The 19,099-nt window shown below is 37.7% G+C and overlaps 1 protein-coding gene across 1 annotated transcript in view; it reads right to left on the bottom strand.

Annotated features, from left to right (window-relative positions):
* Nucleotides 1-4,020: 4,020 nt before the first annotated feature.
* The window catches only part of LOC108574032, a gene marked incomplete at its 3' end in the record, with an annotated part of 30,661 nt that continues 15,582 nt past the window's right edge, over nt 4,021-19,099 (bottom strand). Inside the window, exons 2-3 of the mRNA XM_017936529.1 lie at nt 11,373-11,659; nt 4,021-4,178 (exon numbers count right to left, since the gene is read on the bottom strand). Of these exons, the coding sequence (XP_017792018.1) occupies nt 4,021-4,178; nt 11,373-11,659 (445 nt within the window). The remainder of the gene's footprint in view (nt 4,179-11,372; nt 11,660-19,099) is intronic.

Below are 19,099 nucleotides of genomic sequence, written 5' to 3'. Positions count from 1 at the left end.
AATCAGTTAGAATTTCAATACAATAGACTGAATAACAATTCATTTTAACTAATACCTATTAGATATTTTCCTGGAAATTTTCCTTTTAAAACAAATATAAATCATTTTACCAATTACTGGTACTTGCTAGACATTTAATATCAGACTTTAAATATTCTCCTTTCGGTTCTTTTAAATACAATCAAATAATTTCTTCAATTATCGATACTGACTTGGAATACTCCGCTTCGAATAAAATATTTCGAAATTATTTTGAAGGTTTAGGGAAATAAACATTTGAATTTTAGTCATCGTTGTTCTTCAGACTTGTCGAATAGGATATTGAAATTACTTTGAGAGGTTGCTTTTTCGTAATAGCAATTGAAATTAATTTGAAATTTTTCTTTCAGTATCCTTGTGGAACTTGTAACGAATGCTGCTCCTAATTCTTAACACTTGCTGTAAAATTATTAGTTTTTGCATTTTAACAAAGTGAATTAATATTCCTAATTCTTATAAAATTATTAATAAACGTGAAATATTCTTGTAACGGTAATCTTATGAGAAATACTCGTATAATTAATTCTGAAATTTTTGCTTACATGTTATAACAATTGTAACGTTTACGTTTTGCTGTTTCGCAGTGTTTTCTCTGTGAATTCTATGTTTCGAATTTATTTCAAGCTAAAGTAACGTCTGTGTACTGCAGTTCAACCTAATTTACTTAAATTCGAATTACGATACAGTATATTTACAATTCTACCTGAATTTTCGAAATTATAAACATCACCAGTAAACTTCCATTGCATGTAAACAATATTCTCCACTAATCGGTAATTATAAAGTAATTATAAAGCAATTATAAAGTAATTACCGAAAAATATACACTTACATTCTCATGTTGGATCATTTACCTCTCTTCTTCTCGTCTGTTTACACATTCTCTCTAACTCTCCCAATTTCGTTATCCAATCGTTTCTATTTACTCTCATTTTCAAATTTCACACGTTATTCGCTATTATCCTCCTTTAACAAACCAACAAATCCCAGCACAATTAAAACAAAAATAATACATTACCAGCTTTTAAAACAAATATAAATCATTTTACCAATTACTGGTACTTGCTAGACATTTAATATCAGACTTTAAATATTCTCCTTTCGGTTCTTTTAAATACAATCAAATAATTTCTTCAATTATCGATACTGACTTGGAATACTCCGCTTCGAATAAAATATTTCGAAATTATTTTGAAGGTTTAGGGAAATAAACATTTGAATTTTAGTCATCGTTGTTCTTCAGACTTGTCGAATAGGATATTGAAATGACTTTGAGAGGTTGCCTTTTCGTTACTTTTCTTCCAGCAATTGAAATTAATTTGAAATTTTTCTTTCAGTATTTTTCATATATTTTCTCTGATATTGAATTTTGTTTACTAATAATTTACCATCCAAGGAATTTGTTAACCATTTGAGCATGAAAGGTGAGTCGAGACAACCAAGGTATTTAAATATCAACTTTTTTAATTTTACGTTTTTTTTAATTTGAACAACATTTACTTATTACATTAATAATCTATTTTCGGAATTTATACGAGAATTTTTGAATTTTAGTAAATACTAGAGTCAGTGCATCGCGTATTGAAATAATAGCTTCATCCCTAGTTCGTTTATTATTGAATATTTTTACGCGTTTAATTTATGCTTCTCCCCAATTCTCGTCGCGTATTTTATTCAAATTTTCTTATATTCTAGAATCGAAAAAGATATGAATTCGTGTTTTTTCTTTTGATTCTTTCAATTTTTCAATTGCATTACGCATTATTGCAATAATTTCTATCGTTACATTTAATTCTAATTGTTTAGCTTTACGTGGAGGTAGGCCGACCCTACATTTTACTGACACTTGTCGAATCGACCCTACATTTTAGTGACAGTTGTGGAATCGACCCTACATTTTTTTTTTTACGTGGAGGTAGACCGATTCTATGTGATAAACAATTGGCAACCAACGGGGGGGTATATTGCGGTCTTCCGAACGTCGGCACCTCGGTCTGGTGGCCAAATGTGACTAAGTTGTTTATTACTATAATCCGTCGAAGCGAGACCTCGTTGCGTCCTCATCAGGTCGCAACAGCGATTGAAAGAAAAGACGCGAAATTGAAACGCCCCGACGTTAATATGTTGAAACAAAATTCACAAGATTAATTTAAAATTCAAAATAATATTGAAATAAAATTCAGAATAATATTCCAACATATTGTTCGAATAAAATTCTAAATAATATTAAAATAAAATTCCAAATAAGATCTCGTAATATTATTCAAATGAAATTCCAAATAATATCTCAGAATATTATTCAACATATCCTACAATGTCACATCAAAATTCCTCGTTTCTCTCGAAATAATCTCGAGAATTACCAAGCGTTTCCTTATGAATCGCGCTTAATTCAAATTGATTTCCCCGATTCTATCACAGTATCACTCTGCACCGTCATCGTTTCTCCTTATCTCTCGTCTATTCTCCGTACAAACCGTCTCTCCTCCCTTTCTTGGTTCCACGAAGATCGTCCTGGTCCCGTCACACCGTTCACAATAGGTCGACTCTGATATGTCAAGCATAATCTCGCGAGCACGCCACAGACGGTCAACTTCCGGTTCGATTGTAAGCCACCCCCGTCGAACAGTGCGAAAAGCCATTTGACTCGTGTTCGACGGTTGTTGGTCTCTCGCGGTTATCGCCACCGTTTCACCGGTACTATATTCCCAGAGACGCGACATTTTCGCGAAAGGCGTTTCGTATACCGCGTTACTCGTGTTTACCAACGTCCTCCGTGTAGACTGGAAAAATATTTGCTTCCCCTCTGATACGCGATTACAACGTCGAGAAGCGTGTGCTGCGTTTGTACACGTGTAATCGTAGAGTAACAGGTTGCTCGTTTCAATCTATTTAGTTTGAAAGCTAGTGTGGATGGTAGTATTTGCGAGGCTTTTACAAGTGTCTCGGAATTCTTTTGGAGCTTTTGGAAGCTTGGAATGGTAGGAAAATTAGACTTGAACTTTAACTTCGATTAGACTTGACTTGAACTTTGGTAAGCAACTCAATATTTTCAAAGCATTTCAATAATTTGGGACGAAATTTTAACTCTTCGTGTTTGACTTAATGATCGATTGAATAACGAGACTTTGATAAGTATCTCGGAATTTTTTCACATTTTTCGGAAGCTTAGAATAGAAACGTTCCAATTTGTCTACGGAGTGTGAAAAATATGTTTCCCTTAAACTAGCTTTTCCATTATATTTTATTTCTAAGATTATCACTTTTTTGCGCGACTCAAAATTTTCCGAAGGAAATATCTTGCGTTTCAATTCTTTGGGATGAAATTTTAACCTTCCATATTTGACCTAACGAAGGATTGTGTAATGAGACTTTGATAAGAGTCTTCGAATTTTTTTAGATTTCTGAAAGCTTAGAATAGTAAAAAATTAGACTTAGATACGAACGATCGAATTTGCCAACAGAGCGTGGAAAATATATTTGCCTTATGTTAGTCTAGGTTTCTATTGCATTTTATTTCTAAGATTATCACTATTTTGAAGAACTCCAAATTTTTCGATTAAAAAGCCTTGCCTCTCAATTCTTTGGGACGAAATTTTAACCCTCCGTATTTTACTTAACGAATTACTCCATAATGACACTTCGATAAGAGTCTTAGCATTTTTTTATATTTTCCAAAGCTTAGAATAGTAAAAAATTAGACTTGAATCGAATTTGTTTGCCTTGGTCTCTCAATTCTTTGGGACGACATTTCAGTCTTCCATAATTGACTTAAAAAACGACCGAATAGACTTCGATAAGCATCTCAGAATTTTTACAGATCGTTTCAAAGCTTAGAACAGTAAAAAAAAATTAGTCAGAGAATACATTTCCCTACGAAGGGTCGATGTAAATTTACCAGTCGGAATTACCTCGAACAATATTATCACCGATAAATATGTAGGAACGTTGAAGTGATCTTTCTTAAGCCGATCGACTTACCGGTTAGGAAGGATAATCGTCGCATGGCGGGAAACGGATGATTCCCGCTCGTGTCCAGAAGATCAAGCTGATGGACCTCGCCTTTAATCCTGTACAGCTTTCGGTGGAAGTCCTCGATCGTCGGTGTGTAACTCTCTTCGAATTTGTTCGACAAGAATCTGTAATTAAAAACAATTTCTTTTACACCGATCTTTACACACACACACACACAAAAAAAAGAAAATTTTGCTCCTTCTTCAAAACTTCCTGCAATACGATAAAGTCGATGTAACGTTCGTTGAGTCGTTCTAAATGAATTTCGAGAGAGCTCTGGAGATTTGATCTTGCAGGCTGAAACAGGGAAATGAAAATGGAAATAAAATTGGACGGAATTATTCCGAGAGTGGTTGGATCTGACGATTCGTGGATTTGTAGAAGGATTTTATTAGGGTCAGTACTACCGTCAGTTCTTGTACGAAATAAAAGACGGTGGATAAAATTAGAAGATAAATGGCGTTCGTTTCGAAGACAGTAGATTCCTTCTTAACTTGTCCCACGAGGATTGGACCTGTGGCTGGATGAACGAATGGCCGGTTAAACTGGAAATACATGCGTAATATCCTTTATAGCTTGTAAATAAAATATGGTAAAACATAGTGTCGGTGAAACAAGCCTCCTTTCGTCTTATCAGAATTTACGTAGATATTTACTTTAGTTTATTTAGAAACGTAACATTTACTACTAGTACGAAGAAGAATGCGTGCAGGCGAAGAAGAACCGGAAGAGAAGACGACAAGAGAGCAACGACTAGGTTAGGATAGATAGGATAGATCGTTCTATAATCGATTAGGGCCTATTTCCAGCAATTTGTTAAGATGGGAGAAACATTTTTTATAAATAGCATTTTTTGCAAGCTATAGCAGACATTGATATGCGTAATAATATGACTTGCAAATTTTAAATGAAACGTGAAACTTCTTTTCACTCTTTGCCATTTCTTCCATAAAAAAAATGTTCCTCCCATCTTATTCACCTTCTGGAATCGTTTAAATTGCGCACAAAAGTTCCTCTCGCAGCACCACAGTCAGGGAAGATGATTAGGAGGCTTGTTTCACGTGGTCCACGCTGTATTTCCGGTTTAACCAACCGTTCGTTTATCCAGCCACAGGTAAACTCTGGGACACAGGATTTTAAGAGCAGAAAGGGACTCCAGTTGCACAGAAATTTTATTTTCAGAAAATGTAGCAAAGCAGGTTTGTTTTATTTATAAACGGTGAATTATGATGCAAAACGATTCAAACTTAAAAAGAAATGCTTAAATATTTCGTTATTAGACGAGACAAATAGTCTCACCGTGAAACTTGTGAAAACAGATTAAATTATTGTTATCTTAATGTTTCAAGGTGGGATGAAAAACGTCCCACTGTGCATATGCAAGTGCTAAAAAGGTGGGACACTTGCCCCAAAGAGTTAAAGTGGAAGTAGGGTACTGTATTCGAAAGGAACGGTCGTTTGTCGCATAAATTTGAAGAATAAAATTGTACGGTACAGTAGAGAGCCCTGATAAAATCTGCCGAACGAATCCAGGAATAGCGAATTGCAACCAATCTCGGAATAATTCGAATCCAATTTTATTTCCATTTTCATTCGGCTGTTTCGCCTCGAAAATCGAATCTCCTCGGCCGAAATTCGTTTAGGCGACTCAACGAACGTTACATCGCCTTTCGCAAGCGACGCCAACGGCGCGGATCGTATTTCGAATGGAATTAAATCGTTTGTCCCATTAGCGACGAGCGGAGCGCAAAGTGAAGCCCAGTTCGCCGCCGATCATGCGGAACGCGCGCTTCTAACGCGCTTCCACGAATTTCCCTCCGCCCTTTGTAACGCGGTGCAAACTTTTCTGCGCGGCGTATCGAAAATTTTCTGCCCCTCCACTACCGCTGTGGGGTGCATCGATAATCGCGTGCTTCGGAGTCGCGAGCGATCGAAGAGTCGGTTGTGACACTGACTCTGAGGTGGAGTTGGTGGAATCTTTTCAAGTAATCGTTGCACTCGTTTTTTTGGAGTCGGTGGTTAGAGATCTGTGGGAAATTTTTTAGAGGGAACGTAGGAGAAGAGTGTATTCTGGAAATTATAATTGCAGACTTTTGTTAATGGGGTGCTTTGCAAATTAGTGTACTCTGTGGGAGTAATAATTGCAGTGTTTTATTAAGAGTGGACTTTAGACGTTGGTGTACTCTGTTGAAGGAATATGTTGCACTCGATATGTTGCACTCCTTTATTCAAAATTGGTATTTAAAAATATTTAGCAAATTTTTTAGAGTGAGAATAGAGGAAGAGTGTACTCTAGACATTTTTTAGAGTGGAAATAGAGGACGAGTGTACTCTAGAAATTTGTATATTCTATCGAAGTGATAATTGCACCCTTTTATACAAAATTGATATTTAGAAATGTGTAGGAAATTTTTTAGAGTGAAAATAGAGGAAGAGTGTAGACTCTAGAAATTTTTATACTCTATTAAAGTAATATGTTGCATTCTTTTATTCAAAATTGGTATTTAGGAATGTATAGCAAATTTTTTAGAATGAAAATAGAGGACGAGTGTACTCTGGAAATTTGTATACTCTATGGAAACGATATGTTGCACTCCTTTATTCAAAATTGGTATTTAAAAATATTTAGCAAATTTTTTAGAGTGAGAATAGAGGAAGAGTGTAGACTCTAGAAATTTTTATACTCTATTAAAGTAATATGTTGCATTCTTTTATTCAAAATTGGTATTTAGGAATGTATAGCAAATTTTTTAGAGTGAAAATAGAGGACGAGTGTACTCTGGAAATTTGTATACTCTATGGAAACGATATGTTGCACTCCTTTATTCAAAATTGGTATTTAAAAATATTTAGCAAATTTTTTAGAGTGAGAATAGAGGAAGAGTGTACTCTAGACATTTTTTAGAGTGGAAATAGAGGACGAGTGTACTCTAGAAATTTGTATATTCTATCGAAGTGATAATTGCACCCTTTTATACAAAATTGATATTTAGAAATGTGTAGGAAATTTTTTAGAGTGAAAATAGAGGAAGAGTGTAGACTCTAGAAATTTTTATACTCTATTAAAGTAATATGTTGCATTCTTTTATTCAAAATTGGTATTTAGGAATGTATAGCAAATTTTTTAGAATGAAAATAGAGGACGAGTGTACTCTGGAAATTTGTATACTCTATGGAAACGATATGTTGCACTCCTTTATTCAAAATTGGTATTTAAAAATATTTAGCAAATTTTTTAGAGTGAGAATAGAGGAAGAGTGTAGACTCTAGAAATTTTTATACTCTATTAAAGTAATATGTTGCATTCTTTTATTCAAAATTGGTATTTAGGAATGTATAGTAAATTTTTTAGAGTGAAAATAGAAGACGAGTGTACTCTAGACATTTTTTAGAGTGAAAATAGAGGACGAGTGTACTCTGGAAGTTAGTGCAGATACTCTATCGAAGCGACAATTGCACTCATTTATTCAAAATTGGTATTTAGAAATGTGCCCCGAATTTTTTAGAGTGAAAATAGAGGAAGAGTATACTCTAGAATTTAGTATACTCTATCGAAACGATAGAGTATACTCCTCTAGTCAAAATTAGTATTTAAAAATGTGTAACAAATCTTTAACAGTGAAAACAGAGTATATTACCAATAAAAATAGACTATATTATTCTCTCCTCTGAACAAAACAATAAAAATCACACGCTTCGAAATATAATCGGTTCACGTACACACAAACATTTCTCCTCTAACTTAGATTTCCCTAATCGGCGGTTTCCAAACTATTCCACAGGAAAATCTCGCGAATCGAAAATATTTCTAAGATCTAAGATAATCGCGTAACGTAACGAGGTGAAGGGAAATCGAAGGAGAAACTGCCGCGGCGAGTTCATTAGCAAGTTGAGCTTGAAAACACAGAGGACTGTATAACGCAACTATAGAGACAATTCCAGTCGCATTATACCTATTAACGATATTCTTAGCGTATCGAGAACTTGACTCCGGTGTCTCTACTAATCGAAAACTCGATTTCGAGTGAACGATGTACCGTGGAATATTATCCGTGAAAGCCGTTAACGAGCTCGTTTTGCGGATCCCTCGCAAATACCCGTGGAATGTTTTTGATTAAACCAACGAGATTTTCGGTGAAATTCAATTGACGAAGCAGCTACGGTCTGGTAAATCAGTGACACATTTCCTGTCACCGCACGCTTGTTCATTTTCTCGATGGCAAGGTTAAAAATATCGCCTCTGTTGAAAGCTTTCTGCAACCCAATACGCTTAGGGTTGGCTTCACTGTGGCTGTATTTACGGTTTATGTATAGTTGGTCGATGGAGTATATTTCACCAAGTATCGATCTTTTCTCTGTTACGTTTAAGATCGAAGATTTTTATTACAAGAGACGAGGATTATGAGACGAAAGAATTTAGTAGTTTGGTACTTTCGGTGGAGAAGAGGTTTCCAACAGGTGCAGCATGGCGTGATTGTCTTGATTTAATCCTTTCTACGCTAAAACTTCAGCCAATTGTAAACAGAGTCATGATTGCTATACGTTGTTTATATTTGCCAAAGGTTCCCCTTCGTTTGCGGAAGGGCGGTTAGATTCGACGGCAGCTTTTAAGCATTTGCATGCCGGAAGTTAGAGCACAGGCTGAGAAATCGGTTCTTTGTTCTGAAGAAATTCTGTCTGCGAGTTGAATTTTAGTCTCTTCCATCTTTAATGATTTTAAAGACAATTTTAGAGACATGATAAATTTTGCCTGTGAGTTGAATTTTAGTCTCTTCCATCTTTAATGATTTTAAAGACAATTTTAGAGACATGATAAATTTTGCCTGTGAGTTGAATTTTAGTCTCTTCGATTTTTAATGATTTTAAAGATAATTTTAGACACGATAAATTCGTCTGTGAGTTGAATTTTAGTCTCTTTCATTTTTAATGATTTTAAACAACAATTTTAAAAACACGTATATGGCTGAGAAAATCATGATCTCTCGAGTACGTACTTTCTTTGAAATTGGAGAGAACGGAGAGGTACGTTGTTGTACTCGATATTCAGCTTCCGTTAAATTGATATTTTTTTCACGACGCAGATTTTCGTTAGCTTTACACGGAACGAATGCTAGCCGAGCTTAAAATTGATGCTCAAAACCACTTGGAGTAGAATCTAGCAGTGGTTACTGGACACACATGTACCCGTAAATGTTTTGCAGTTTCGAAAAATTCTTCCGCCTGGTCGTCGGTAAAACTGCATCCCCCAAAACGTATCAAAGCACGCTGTGACCATTTTTTTCCACCCAAAAAAAAGGGAATCTCGTAAAAATCCACGTGTGTAGTTTTACGGTGAAACGTTTTAAGCAGCATACACATACACTACGGGCCGAAAGTTTGGAGTCACCTGCCAATTTATATTAATATTGAATCTGCTACTAATTCTTTACTGATTTGAAATTGATGTTATGGAGATCAGTAGCACTTTACCTCATTTCGATTGATTTGAATGATAAAACATTCGTTGGAAAATTATTACAAATGCTAACATTTTTGGGGAATTTTTGTGCAACTTGCAATGCACAGTGATTTCAAACATTTGGCCGGTAACGTAGGTTTGTGTGCTTTTTTTCTATAGAAAAGGCAAATTTAATGCGAGGGAGCGAATAAAAATTTGGCGAATTTAAATCCTTTAATTCGACCTCTACGTGCTTAAGGAGTATCCCCTTTTTCGTTAACCTCGAAAACCTCGTAACTTTTTTCCGAGGGAAACATTTTCATACATCCGTAAGCAATGAAGTAGTAGCCCCTGTTTAAATTTCCCGCGCTTACGTGGCTGTACAACTTTGATGAAGGGCTAATGTAATCCTGACGCTTGAGAGTAACGTTACCGCTACTTGTGCCCAAGGGAGAGGTTGTTTCGTTCCCTTTTCTAGCTCAGGCCAAATAAAAAAAGGAAAGAGACTCGAGGTACTTTGTTAGAGACTGCGGAAGGACGAGAAAGGATTAAAGTGTGGTATCGTAAAAATGTTGGCTTGTTCTTGGGTAGTTTTAAGAAGTATAGGACGAGGATTGGTTGCAGGAGAGGAAGTGGATTACAAGGATTAGAGGGATCACGAGGCATCAAAAGTCATCACCGATTTATTGATCATTGTTAATGGGAAAACCGAGTTTAAGGGAAAATCCCAGAAATCGTTATGTATATGAGGGGAGAGAAAGAAAGTGAAGGAAGCGTTTTTTACTTACAGATAGAGTCGGAGTGTTGTGGATAGAGTCAGAGTGTTGTGGATAGAGTCGTCAGAGTGTTGCAGAAATAGAGTCAAAGTTACAGATAAAGTAGAAGTATTGTGGATGGAGTGAGAGTGCTGTGGATAGAGTTGGAGTGTTGTAAGAGTCATCAGAGTGTTGTAGAGATAGAGCTAGAGCTACAGATAGAGCAGAAGCACTGTGGATAGAGTGAGAGTGCTGTGGATAGAGTCGGAGTGTTGTAATGAAGGAAGCGTTTTTTACTTACAGATAGAGTCGGAGTGTTGTGGATAGAGTCAGAGTGTTGTGAATAGAGTCGTCAGAGTGTTGCAGAAATAGAGTCAAAGTTACAGATAAAGTAGAAGTATTGTGGATGGAGTGAGAATGCTGTGGATAGAGTTGGAGTGTTGTAAGAGTCGTCAGAGTGTTTTAGAGATAGAGTTAGAGTCACAGATAGAGCAGAAGCACTGTGGATAGAGTGAGAGTGCTGTGGATAGAGTCGGAGTGTTGTAAGAGTCGCCAGAGTGGTGCAGAGACAGAGTTAGAGCCACAGATAGAGCAGAAGTACTGTGGATAAAGTGGGAACGCTATGGATAGAGTCGTCAAAGTGTTGCAGAGACAGAGTTAGAGCCACAGACAGAGCAGAAGCGCGGTGGATAGAGTGAGAGTGCTGTGGATAGAGTCAGAGTGTTGTAAGAGTCGTCAGAGTGGTGCAGAGACAGAGTTAGAGCCACAGATAGAGCAGAAGTACTGTGGATAGAGTGGGAACGCTATGGATAGAGTCGTCAAAGTGTTGCAGAGACAGAGTTAGAGCCACAGATAGAGCAGAAGCGCGGTGGATAGAGTGAGAGTGCTGTGGATAGAGTCAGAGTGTTGTAAGAGTCGTCAGAGTAGTGCAGAGACAGAGTTAGAGCCACAGATAGAGCAGAAGTACTGTGGATAGAGTGGGAACGCTATGGATAGAGTCGTTAGAGTGTTGCAGAGATAGAGCTAGAGCTATAGGTAGAGCAGAAGTACTGTGGACAGAGTGAGAGTGCTGTGGATAGAGTCGGAGTGTTGTAGATAGAGTGAGAAAAGCAGTTAATAAAAGTTACCGTGCTACAATGGCTGTTTTGCCGACCCTCGCGCTACCCAGCATGACGAGGCGGTAGCAGTTGCGCGCGGGTGGCTTGCAGGCGTCCTCCTGCGAGGACGTGGATGCTGGACTAGGGCTAACTGGTATCGGGAGGATGCCATCCTCCGAGCCTGAGGGCCCCTCAAACTCGGGGACCGCCTGTGCTCCCCTCCTCCCTCGATTGATTCGTTGCTCGGCCTCTTCTGGCGTACTTCCGCTTCTGCACAACCTCTGCGCGCAGCACACGAGTCGGCCGCACGCCTCCAGCTGAAATCAAACGATCATGTTCGCGATAAATAAGTGAACGATATGGAAAATTTTGTTTTAGCAGTGATTTATTCATTTATTTTTTTTTCTCTATATCTTAATAAGTTAATAATGAATTTTCTCTTTGTCTTTCGATTCTGATGATAAATTTTTAATTTCCAATCCTTGTCTTTAACATTAGTTATGCATTTCACATTCATCCCTTCTCTATCTTGTGGATAGAGTCAGTGTTGGAAGAGTCGGAGAGTGGCAGAGTCGTTAGAGTGTTGTATATAGTGATCTGCCTTTTATAATTATAAATATTAATTAGCCTCAACCTCACTTTGCATTTATATTACCTCATCGTTGGTGTAATAAAGACGTGATTATTATTATTATTATTATTTAGTGCACAGTGAATGTTGAATTTTCGCATGATTGTTGATTTAGACCACTCAACGCCTTTTTTTAATAATTTCAGTATAACTTTAGATCATTCTTAGTCAGTAATTACTTCATACTGCATTTAGATATATATCAATTTCGAAAAGAAAGTCGAAATTAATTCAGGACAAAGCGAAATTTATTTAAACAGCCCCTGAAATTTGGCCGATGAAACGACAGAGATTCAAGTGCGCTGCGAAGATTTTCCACGGAAAAATGGATTACCTTTGTCGCGTTATTCGCATTGTGATCGGCAAAGCGGGCACCGCTTTTCGTTCTTTCCGCGACGTTTCGCCGGAGTTTGCTTTGCGTTTGCCGCAGAACAATCCATTCAGCGCGGTGAAATATCGAAAAGGCGATTTTCACAAACCGAAAATAGAGTAAAATATGAAACTTTCCACGTGGCGGGTGTTGCCTGGGTATAGATGAGGAGGAGAGAGGGGCAGGTTGCGGCGGAAGCGCGTTTGATCTCGCCAGGTAAACCGGAAAACTCCGAATCTGTTTAACGTGCCGTTACATAGCGTGAAACACGATTTTCCCGTATTGTTTAAATATTTGCCCGGGCTCTTTAAATTTGCGATAGACTTATTTAAGTTTGCAAAATTGAAATACACTCGTGCTACGCTGGTCACCGTATTTAGATGCGTTTTTCGATCGTACACGCTGTTGTCGATAGATGTTTTTTCAAACGTACACAGTGGGCTACGCGAAACTGGCCAAATAATTTTCTCCTCTCTGCTACGATGACGCGAGACAATTTTTATACGTAATTTATACGGTTTTCAAAGAGAGCGAATAAAATAGAAGAACACTTTCTTCTTTTTAATGGAAGATATAGCAAAAAATGAGAGGAAGTTCCACGTTTGATTTAAAATTTTAAAGTCAAAGGTCACGTCATTATGCATGTTTAAAAAAAGATTTCTCTTCCATTTTTCTCACCCTTTGAAACCGTTTAAATTACGTATAAAAATCCTCTCCCACCGTCGTTACTAAAGAAGATAATTAAGTGGCCTGTATTAAGTGTTTTTTATGTTCCACCCTGTATATCGAAGCACAGCTTTCGTTGAAAGTTTATCGCTCGCTGCAGTGAAAATAAGGCCGCGTATTTAGTCGATATTTTCGTTATTTGTACGTTGCATCGGTCGCACGAACGTGAATAAAATATCCGGTAAAATTTCGTTGAATAATCGAGAGAAAGCTTCTGTTCTTCGACGTGAGACGGTAAAAGTTGGAAAAAATCGAGGAAACGAAGAGGCGCGATATTTTCCTAACCCAAGGCAAACAAATAAAATTCACTCTGGGGGGATATTTTTGCCGTGTGGATAAAGTATACGCGTAAAAGTTGCACGAGTTTATCGAATATCGCGCGGAATATCTTTTTCGAAAAATTGCGTGTGTATGAAAAAATTGATCGACGGTTGCACGTGCAAATACACTTTACTATTCAACGTACCTTTCCAACGGGTGGTTTTGTATAAAAATCAGCGCGATTGTTTTCCATCTAAGCTCGCAAGTACCGAATTGTAGGAAGAGGTCACATCGCGGATAGAAAAGAAAAGAGAAAAAATGGTGGAATATTAATACGAAACGTGATATGGTTTCCTTCCTATCCGGGATGCGGATTCAAACTCGAGTGTGTGATCTCGTTAAATTCGACGTGACGCATTTTCACGCGTTTGCCTGAAGAGCGTGCGCAGCGGATATCGTTTACTACTACTACTGGAAGGGCGCGTAAAGTTGAGGGAATTCTACTGGCGTTGCGTAGTAAACTTGACGGAACAGCTTTTTTTCTTTAGCAGAATTTCGAAGTTAAAATGCGACTTTAAACATTTCCTCTGTAAAAAATGTGCAAAGTATATTGTAAAATTGGAGAATTAGAAAAAAAATTTGTTCAGTGTCATTCGGAGGCGATTTTATTAAGTAAAAAATTTCGAAGTGCTTTGGAAGAATTTTTGTATTGTTATTTATCTGAAAGATTGGAAAAATGTTGCGAAAAATGATGCAAAACAGTCGCCAGATGCATTTGCATTCATTCCACTTTTAAAAAATTAGTTTGATTTACATCGAAGCACATCCTTCATTCGAAATTTATCGCTGCACAGTGAAAATGAAGACAGCGAAGAATGCAAAAGAATTTCTTAATTATTCCTCATCCGAGAAGTTAGAAAAATGTTACAAAAAGCCATTATGCATTAATTGAATTTTTCTAAAATTATTTTCATTATGTCCAAGCACATATTTCGTTCGAAATTTATCGCTGCACAGCGAAGAATGCAAAAGAATTTCTTTATTATTCTTCATCCGGCAAATTGAGAAAATGTTATAAAATTTTTCTAAAATTATTTTCATTATATCCAAGCACATCTTCTATTCGAAACTTATCGCTGCACGGTGCAAATAAAGACAGCGAAGAATTGAAAAAAATTTTCGTATTATTCTTCCTCTGAAAAATTGAACAAATGCCACAAAAAGAAAAAAAAAGAAAGAAGAAAAAACAGTCGTCAAATATATTTCCATTAATTTCACTTTTAAGGGTACTGAACAGAAATGCAACAACTCATTGCTCGCAGCAGCCGGTTACAAGGTATCGCGAATTTTCAATCAAGTAACAAGTACCGTTTACACGAGAGACGAGTGCGCTGTTTGTTCGCCATTTTTAATTGCCGTTTTAATTTTTCGTCGTATTTATCGGGCGAACGACGAACGCCTGTTCTCGATTCTCGTTAACGAAGGCGGCCGTGATTATCGATGCGGCTGATTTATTGGAAAAGAATTTGCCTGTTACGTGTGTATTACAGTCTCGAAACATGTATTCGTTGAAAAGGACACAACTGGGAGCGTTTCTATTGATCGTTTGAAAGGGCGAATATTTTTTTGGGGGAGAAAAAAAAAGAAGAGAGAGGTACTTCCCGATCGAATTATCGACAGTGAACGCTGGGGACGACACATTTTGGAAATATTTGCGCGAATTACGATCACTCGCCAATTTCACGCAGCATCGTTGGAATCCAAAAAATATCTCCTCTCCCGGAAAGCCGCGGAAATTTCGCTTCCGTCACAATGACGAATTGCGCGAGAGCAGAAAGTCAAGTGCAACGAGTTTTTCGCAAACAGCCGTTATGGATACTTTATCCTTGGCAAATTTTTATCGCGGAAATATTTTTCGAAAGTTTTTCCATCGCGATCGTTATATTAGCATTTGTTTGGACCGCACCGAGTTTTATTCTTTCTGCAATTATCGACCGTAGATACGATTGTTTATTTAGCACGGCAATATTTTTGGCGAATTTTTGAACAATTTTTCATGTTGCAATTATTATTTTAGCAATTGTTTGGATCGCTCTAACTTTCAAGTACTTTTGCAGCACTTGTTATTTTTTGCATCATAGAAATGATCCTTCACGTATCACTGCAATGTTTCTAGCGAATTTTTCACAATTTTTCATATTGCAATTATTATTTTAGCAATCGTTTGGATCACTCCAACTTTTAAGCACTCTTGTAGCAGTTTTTATTCGTTGCGCTGTGGAAACGATACTTTACTTATCGCGGCAATATTTCTGACGAATTTTTTCACAATTTTTCATATTGCAATTATTATTTTAGCAATCGTTTGGATCAATCTAACGTTTAAGCATTCTTGCAGCACTTTTTACTCCTTCTACCATAGAAATGATCCTCTATTTAACACGGCAACATTTTTGGCGCCATTTTAACAATTTCTTAAATCTCAATCGCTATTTCCGCAATTTTTCAACGATAATTTCGATCACCCCAATTTTAAATATTTTCCCTATCAATTCTTCGCATCGTAGAAATTCCCGACTAATCGTCCAGCTTCGTCCGGTCGCCATAACACCGCAGTGACAATTGCAGAACACGTGACGTCGCCTAACGGCTGTAATCCGGTTTGACGTATCTCGATTATTTATTTAGACGCAGGCCAATTAACGCGTATCCGGGTATCCATATTGGTATGATTTCATTTCACCCGTCCTACGCGATAATCTCGAGACACGATTATCAACGCACCCAGGCAAACGCACGCTTCCGTTAATTTCAATAATTACCCAGGCACACGCTATATGTCGCATGACGCTAACAGATCCGAATAATTCAACGACACGATCTATTCCCACTGTACACTTCTGTGTCGCTCACGGCCCTTTTAACGTTCCACTCGTTATTTCCCAACACCTTTACGATCCACGTGCACGCGTTTTCCCATTCTCTGTGGCGAGCCACGTCGAACGAGAGAGAACTATCGTAAAAATACACCGGGAACAAAAGGTCGGCGGTAAAACTGCAATAAATGTCGGAATTTTTGTGAAAAAGACGCCTCGAAGCTGACGGAAAAAAGGGTGAAAATAAAAAATAAAGAAAAATGACGTAAAAGGGCAAACGTGCACGACGAGGGGGTAAAGAAAAAGTCGATTCTTTCTTGAACTTTTTATCCTCTTTGAATCTCTCATCCCTCTCGCTGTCTCTCTAAGCACTCCATTTAACGATCGTTGTAAATACGGAAGATACAATTTTTCCTCGGTAAAGAGGCACCGAGAATTTCTTTTGAGGAAGAATTGTCGAGCTGAGAGAAAGAGGCATTGCTTCCTCTGCGGTTCGAAGTGGAATCGCGAGTAGAAAAGATAGGAGTGGAAGAAGAGAAAATGGAGAGAAAGATTTGTGAAGGGTTCTCGAATGTTATTAATCATTCGTCTAAATATGACGGCACACGATGTCGAGTTTTTTTCTTTTTTCTCTTTTTCCGCTGCCTCTGTGTTCGACTTTTCTCCATTCGTGTTTTATATATATATATATTTCTAGGCCACGTAAAAAATTATAAGCCTTCATCATTTTTCTTGACACGCCACGTCGCGTTGCGGAACACATTTTCCCGGATCAATTTCCTCGTGCTTCCTTTCCCTTCTACAGCCTTCGCACAGCTCGATCGGGTCAGAGTTGAAAAGCTATTCGTCCTTTAACGAAAAAAAAAAATCTCGCTCAAAGGAACGCGGAGTAAATGAGTCTCGATATTTTCCGCTGCAAAAGAGGCGCTCGTTTAATCTGACGTGAAAAACGGCGGGAAAAATTCTGGTAAACGGTGAATGTTTGTAATAGTTTATGTTTGTAATAGTTTATGTTGATTTGGCTGTTTTCACTGTGGAAATATCGAGGCGTTTTTCTGGTAGCACTTGTAAGAAGTAATTACTCTCTCTGGAGAAGTGAATGAATTTAAACATGAAAGAAGTACCGCGGAAAGTTCCGCGAAACGCGCTCGTAACTTTAACAACAAACTCACTTTACAGACACGGTAAAAAAAGAAAAAAGAGAAGAAGAAGAAAGTGTCCATAAATGCCTCCCCTCGTAACTTCGTTCCCCCCAGTTACACTTGTTTTTACGTCTCTTTGATAAATCAATTAGAATATCTGCTTTATAACGCGAAGTTACGAGCTTGCTTGAACGTGGATACTTCTTCACAACTTCCACCTTTAACCCTATGTTTATCAATGAAACTAACTACGACAAACTGCGCGTAGAATGTTGGTGCAAGTTTGGAATACTTTCTCGATAGAATGAAACTTGTATGTATCTAGAAATACCAGCCGGTCTCTGCCAAGGTATACACGCTTGGAGTGTTTTCATTCGTTCGATTGGCTTTTCTAACTTTTTTTTTATCGGTCAGGAAGGGTTATCGAATGTTATACGAAAGTATATTCCATGGAAAGGTCGTCTGTATTGTTAAGTGTTTTTCTTTTGTGATAGTTTGTAACGATGCGTCGTGCCAGTGATAATCGACAGAATATGATAAGTTAATTGGTATTACTCGCAACGATAAGGCAACTGTTACGTAACTCTGGCAACTCTTGAACGACTCTTATAGCACTCACTGCAATATTCTATCTCTAACACTGTATCTCCAACACTCATACTCTATCTATAACACTCTGACGACTCTTACAACTATCTGACCCTATAAAAAGCACTTTATCTGCAACATTATGACGTCTCTATCTAACATTGCCTCTATCTACAACACTTTGACGACTCTTACAACCCTCTGACTCTATCAACGACACTCTATCTGCAACATTATGACGACTCTATCTAACACTGCCTCTATCTACAACACTCTGACGACTCTATCTAACACTGCCTCTGTTTACAACACTCTGACGACTCTTACAACTTTCTGACCCTATAAAAAAACACTCTATCTGCAATACTCTGACGTCTCTGTCTAACACTGCCTCTATTTCCAACACTCTGACGACTTTTACAATACTTTGACTCTAACTACAACACCGACGACTCTATCTAACACTGCCTCTATCTACCATTATCCAACTCTATCTCCAACACTGACTCTGTCTGCAAGAAAAAAACTCTTGCTTCGCCTCCTTTCTCTCCCGCCACACGCTCACGCTATTTCGGCTTTTTTCTCATTAAAAATGGTCAACCTATCGGTGGTTCTCGTGCGTCATCGAGGGTTTTCACGAAGGGCCTACCTCGTGACCCTGCCGATATCCACTTTCTCTATTACAACCCTCGTTCTGTATCTCTTAAAGTAACCTAACCAAATGGCGAACATTTTTACACCACACATCCACGTACACATGAAAACACTTAGGAAAACACAGAAAAAGAGAGCTATCGCTTAGATACGTTTCTCATTAATGAGCGCGATAAAATTGCGCACACGAGGTCGCGGTGTAATATGCAAATAAGAAAGCCGTAGGAAAAACACGTGGGAGTGGGTGATGGTAGAGAAAGGAAGAGAGAAGAAAAATAGGAAATGCATCCGAATCCTTTTTTTTCTTTTATCCATTGTAACTCCATTAATTAACGACAAGACGGGCTGAAGTTGCGGGGCAAATGGACGGCTCTACCGGTGCGAAGAAATTTGATTAAGTTCGACTAGCACGGTGCCTCCAATTACCGCGTGCAGCAAAAAAAAAAAGAGAGAATCTCTCGGAATAAAGTGTATAATTAAACGTTACGAGCAAAAAAGTAGCGACTTTT

Source organism: Habropoda laboriosa, unplaced genomic scaffold (assembly GCF_001263275.1).
Source record: "Habropoda laboriosa isolate 0110345459 unplaced genomic scaffold, ASM126327v1 scaffold145, whole genome shotgun sequence".
Taxonomy (NCBI): domain Eukaryota; kingdom Metazoa; phylum Arthropoda; class Insecta; order Hymenoptera; family Apidae; genus Habropoda; species Habropoda laboriosa.
Note: the sequence above shows the minus strand (reverse complement) of the source record. Positions and strands in the feature narration are given on the sequence as shown.